This window comes from Rhipicephalus microplus, chromosome X (assembly GCF_043290135.1).
Source record: "Rhipicephalus microplus isolate Deutch F79 chromosome X, USDA_Rmic, whole genome shotgun sequence".
Taxonomy (NCBI): Eukaryota; Metazoa; Arthropoda; class Arachnida; order Ixodida; family Ixodidae; genus Rhipicephalus; species Rhipicephalus microplus.
The window spans coordinates 408450132-408455053 of record NC_134710.1 but is presented as its reverse complement, the minus strand read 5'-3'; the positions used below and the strand labels follow the sequence as shown (position 1 = coordinate 408455053).

The 4922-nt window shown below is 44.3% G+C and overlaps 1 protein-coding gene across 1 annotated transcript; it reads right to left on the bottom strand.

Moving 5' to 3' along the window:
• Window positions 1-3174: 3174 nt before the first annotated feature.
• Window positions 3175-3876, bottom strand: LOC119161881 (serine/threonine-protein kinase VRK1-like). The gene has a single exon (XM_037414387.2). The coding sequence runs from the start codon at window positions 3874-3876 to the stop codon at window positions 3175-3177; it is 702 nt and encodes a 233-aa protein (XP_037270284.2).
• Window positions 3877-4922: the final 1046 nt, after the last annotated feature.

Genomic DNA, 4922 nt, shown 5'->3' with positions numbered 1-4922 from the left:
CGTAACCATGATTTCATTTACAGGCTTACTCAAGCTCTAGTGTGAACTAACGTATCTACTTTTTTTTATTTCTTATCAGTGAAGTTTGTAAAACATTTGACCGAATCAAGTAGACGGCCTCATTTTCGTTACAAGGTTGTGGCTGTGCACCCATATTATTCGTTTTAGAGTTGAAGCTGTTATGAAATCAAATCTTGGATCATGCGCGGTGCCATAGTTGTTTACCTCTGCAGCTGCTGGCGTCCGTAACAACTATCGCAGAAATAAGAAAAAAACTTTGTACCAAGAACACAGCGACGCTTGAACCCGGGTCCACTGCGTGCCAGCTCCGAACTCCACCACTGAGCCACGCCAGTGTTTGGACTTGATGTTGGACCTCAAGTAGGCAGGCTTGATGTCGGAAAAGGAATCGCGGTATTATGAGTAATAAAACGTTTCGGTACAGCAAAAGAACAACCATTCGTCACACAATGCAAATAGCATAACGAGTGGGTCATCCAGTGATGCATCCTACTACAAAAGCTTGCTTTTGATCACCTATGAACAATGGCGTATACCCGCCCACTTCAGGCACAATTCCTCTTCGTTGGCAGCCACTGCGTGAACAATGGGCCCCAAATTCCTTGCACGTGTTCAGCGTATACTATGCTTCTCAGAAAAATGACGAAGCATATCATTGCGAATGCGGGCCTACTACATCGAAAATATTCCTATTATTGCTGTAGTGGGTACCCAGCAAGTGAGCTTGTAGCAGTTACCCAATGAGTGAAAATGAAAAGGCTCTGCTAAAATAATATCGCCAAGTCGAAACAAAGTATTCGTATTTCCCTAGCCTGGATAATCTTGTGGTATTGACTTACATGACCCGCAGGCTTTTTGGCCCGATCCCCTTAGTGGGTAAGAGCCACAAGAAAGGATCAAGCAAGCAAGCGAGACTCTAATAGGCCACTCTTCTCGCTTTCGCTAAGACTCTACTGCGCCTACCGTGCAGGCCTGGCTTTTTTTTTTGTCTCCTGGATGTTTGGGTTACTAGACCGACAGTATTAAACAGTACATCTTGTGCTGGCTGTCACTAGTGGCACTAAATTATCTGCAATATTTCTCGCTGAATTGGTCTGGGTTTGATCTGCAGTGTGCCCAGAGGCTTCGTAGGAAACGTCCTTAAGAAAACCCAACGAGTCTTCCACCGTATCTTATTTGCACTTGCTGTTGGCACTTTTCGTCATACCACGGACGACAAAAGGCACAACGGATAAATAAGGCAGTTCAAAGTTTGTTCATTGCAACAACCACCTGTTCTTATTGCAGTAATTTATTAGGTAGCCTAAGTGTTGTTTGAAAGGTATAGCCTTGTCCCTCCGGTCGACATGGTTTAGTTCAAAACCCGAGATAAAACTTGGTTCCCACTGATCCCAGGAATCCTCTCAATGGTCTAATACTCGGAGCTCATACCACTTCTTCGCATGTAAGTAAGAGACAACCTCATATTCAGTACTTTGCCTTGTGGCATCATCCAACTCTTCTCGAAAGCATAGTCGAAGAATTTCAGTCAAGAAGTGACAGAGAAGGAAGTTCAGTTGAACACATCAGGCTCTACTAAATTTCTCTTGGGACAAGTGTTAGCGCTTAGAGTCTCCGTTAGCATAAAAAGCAATCCTCCGTTTAGCGAATTCACTTGTTACCCCTGCACTTGCAACATCTTTTCCCTAAGCACTGCAATGGGCTGCTTAGAGCCACTTGGGAACGGCTTGTCCCGTGTTATCTGTCTGAAGTCTTCCTTATAGACGGACATCTTGATATTTTCCACATAGCTCTATTCATGTAATCCGCTTCAGAGGCACTTGTCTTGCTCGCGAGGAACTTCCGAAGGACTGCCGACGCTGCTGATTCCTGGAGTTGGACCAGCTGTTGATGTTCTGTCTTGTATAACTTGACGTACGGTTGTCAGACCGCTGTGGTAGAACCTCCTACTGGTATCCACGTCTTGTGGGGCTGCGTCAAATAAAAATAAAAATTCGAGACGTAAACTGTTACTCTTTAACGTTAACACTCGATCTTTCTCCTCATCGCAAACGCTGCTCTTCTTTTCTTCGGTCCATATATAGTGTGAGTCTGTCTTCAGTGATTAAAAAAAACAAATTTCAATAAAAAAACAGTAGTACGTTGCGCAATGCTATTGAAATGTATGTCAGTCACTCCTTGCATGTTCGCTTTTTGTTCATTTTCTAGGGCTGTTTTGAACCCTTACTATGACATTGCTCGATTCGAATCTATCTAGTTATTAGCAATTTGAACACACTTTCGTCATGTTTCTTGCTCACTATCACTGGTGCAGTTTGCATTGCGTGACTTCCTAACGATCAAAAGTCAAAACTTTTGACAGATGCTGTGACGAAGACACTAAAGAAACGCTAGCAGCAAAAGAAGGCAACAAATTTACTCCATATTGTGAATCAGCGAATTCAGTTTATTACGACTGAAATACATATATCGGGACATAACGCACATGCAAAGAAGCCGCACGAGATTTGGCAATACAGAAACGAGGCAGCAAGAACTAATAAAGGCCTGTTTCAAGAGCCCCTCTATACTACCAAGTCAATAAGTGTTTTAGATCCTACTGTCCTCGGCAAGAACAATATGTCACAGCACCAGCGTCTTTGGCGAGAAGAAGTAGCAGCGTGACATGAGTAATAGCGTATAGAGAGTAGGTGCTGGCTTGAAACACGCCAACCGGATGGCCTTCTTTACGATCCTCTTCAGCTGTTGGTAGCATGGCGGGCATACAAATAACATAGTGGTCTTGTACTACAGGAACTTGATGCCGCATGGAATGTTCCCGTGTGGTAAGCGTTTGTTCATGAGATGGCGCACATTTTTCTTATAGGGCTATTGCCTTATCTGACTTAATCCGTGTTGATGAGGTTGTCATCCTGAGGCAGTTGACTTCAAAGCCACTGGAGCACGTTATATGCCAGGTACCTCATTGTGGACGGGCACCAGTGCAGACTATCTGACTCGCAAAATCAATTGTGCCGTCGTGCGCATTCATGAAACCTTTCTCAGGCTCCTTATATTTGGTTTGGCCTGTCGGTACATCGAAATTACTAGAATCAACCAGGCATATCTCGCTTTTATTGTGTTTAATAAATAAATGAAACAGACTTGATGGCTTCACATCGGGGTGTGGTGGGTGGACTTGTAGCTGCGGACGTACTTCAAGCCATCACTCACGCTTGTGTCAATGCTGAAGGCAGTTTTCAAGGGAAGTGTCTTGCCCTGCTGGTCAAGTATCTTCTGCAGGTCCTGTTCAGTCGCATCTGTAGCAGCACCTGGCAAAGCTCTGTAGCCGCGAAGTGCAGAAACATTGATGCTACATGGCATGGTCCCGTGTGGGATCCATTTGCTCATGAGATGGCGGACTTCTTCAATCAGTGGGCTCTTCTCTTGGCCTAGGAACTTGCGACTCTTGAAGTCGTCCTCCCGCGACTGTCGAAAACAAAGCCACTGGAACAGCATGCGTCCCAGGAGCTCCACGGTACCATTTCGTGGGCGGGCACTACTGCGAGCTTCCCGAGTTGCGAACACAGTGGTACCATCGTTCGCCTTCCTGAGATCTTCCTTGCACTTCTGATGGCTGGTTCGACTTGTCGGTACACGGAAAATGGCAGCGTCTACCAGGTATAGGTGATTTTCATTGCCTTTGCTAAATCCGTGCAGTAGCCTCGACGGCTTCACGTAGGAGTGGGTGTACTCGTAGCCGTGGACGTACTCCAAGACATCACTCACGTACTTGTCGAGGCTGAAGGCAGTTTTCAAGGGGAGTATCTTGCGCTGCTGGTGAAAGATCTTCAGGCCCTCTTCAGTCGCATGCATAGCGGAACTTGCAAACGCTTTCTTCATAATACAGAAGACAGGGCACGAAGACAATGGCTTCTTCTTCTTCTTCTCCTTCTGCTTGTCCCCTGAGGCCGCTAAGGATCTTTCCTACTATGCGTACGCTTTGATAATTAGCGAACGCCTGCTTGTACAAAATGTCAGCTAACGCTCCCCCTTGAAAGACCTTTCCCATATATTATGTATCTGTCATTTCTGAAATTATTTGGCTCCAGAATTCCAACAGTACGCTGACACCGAACTTCTATATGATTAAAATTTGAATCCTGATTCTAAAAAATACAACCAGGCCCGCTTCGCGTACACCAATCATACAGTGAAGTTGGGCGTTCTCTTCTAAAACGCATTTGTTTTTTCAAGTCTTTCAGATATGTTGTGTCATTGAACTTTAATAAGCACTATTTAATAAGCTTAGAAGTGGTGGTCTGGGTGGGCGCAAAAATCGATTGACGTTGAGCAATGCGCAATTTAGCACGCATCGGCAGGCTCCCACGTCATGACTGTCAAGAGCTATAGCCTATAGGTCCATTGTATCTTGACCATACCACTTTACACAGGTTCTAAGAGACCCCTTCGCTTAAGCTTAGCCAAGGTGGTTTATCACTTCTCTCTATTTAACAATGTTTTCTAACCTTTGAGCGGGTAGTACCGCCACCAATTTTTATAACCCGAAAGTACCTCGTGAGAATTACACGCCATTCGTTGGTTCTTCTTTTTGTTTACCTATTAGCTGTAGCACACTCCCACTGTGGAAGTTTGGCCCGGAATCAGGTGATTTTTTATAAACATTACGAAGTTTTAAAGAAAGGAAACGTTTAGAAAAGAAAGAATATTGATTACGTAGAAAACTATAGTGCTTGATCTGATGGGTACGTATATCAAGAACAAAAAGAAACAAATATATCTCTCTTTCTTCTAAGCAATACCTAATGAAATGAAGCAACACCTTTCATTGTTAGGCTAACTGTTGCCATATTTCTTCGTCTCCAGCTGAAGTTGTGTGTAATGGGTTATAATCAAGTGCT

Coding starts and splice junctions, on each gene's coding strand:
- LOC119161881 (XM_037414387.2), bottom strand. CDS start 3,876: ATGCATGCGACTGAAGAGGGCCTGAAGATCTTTCACCAGCAGCGCAAG.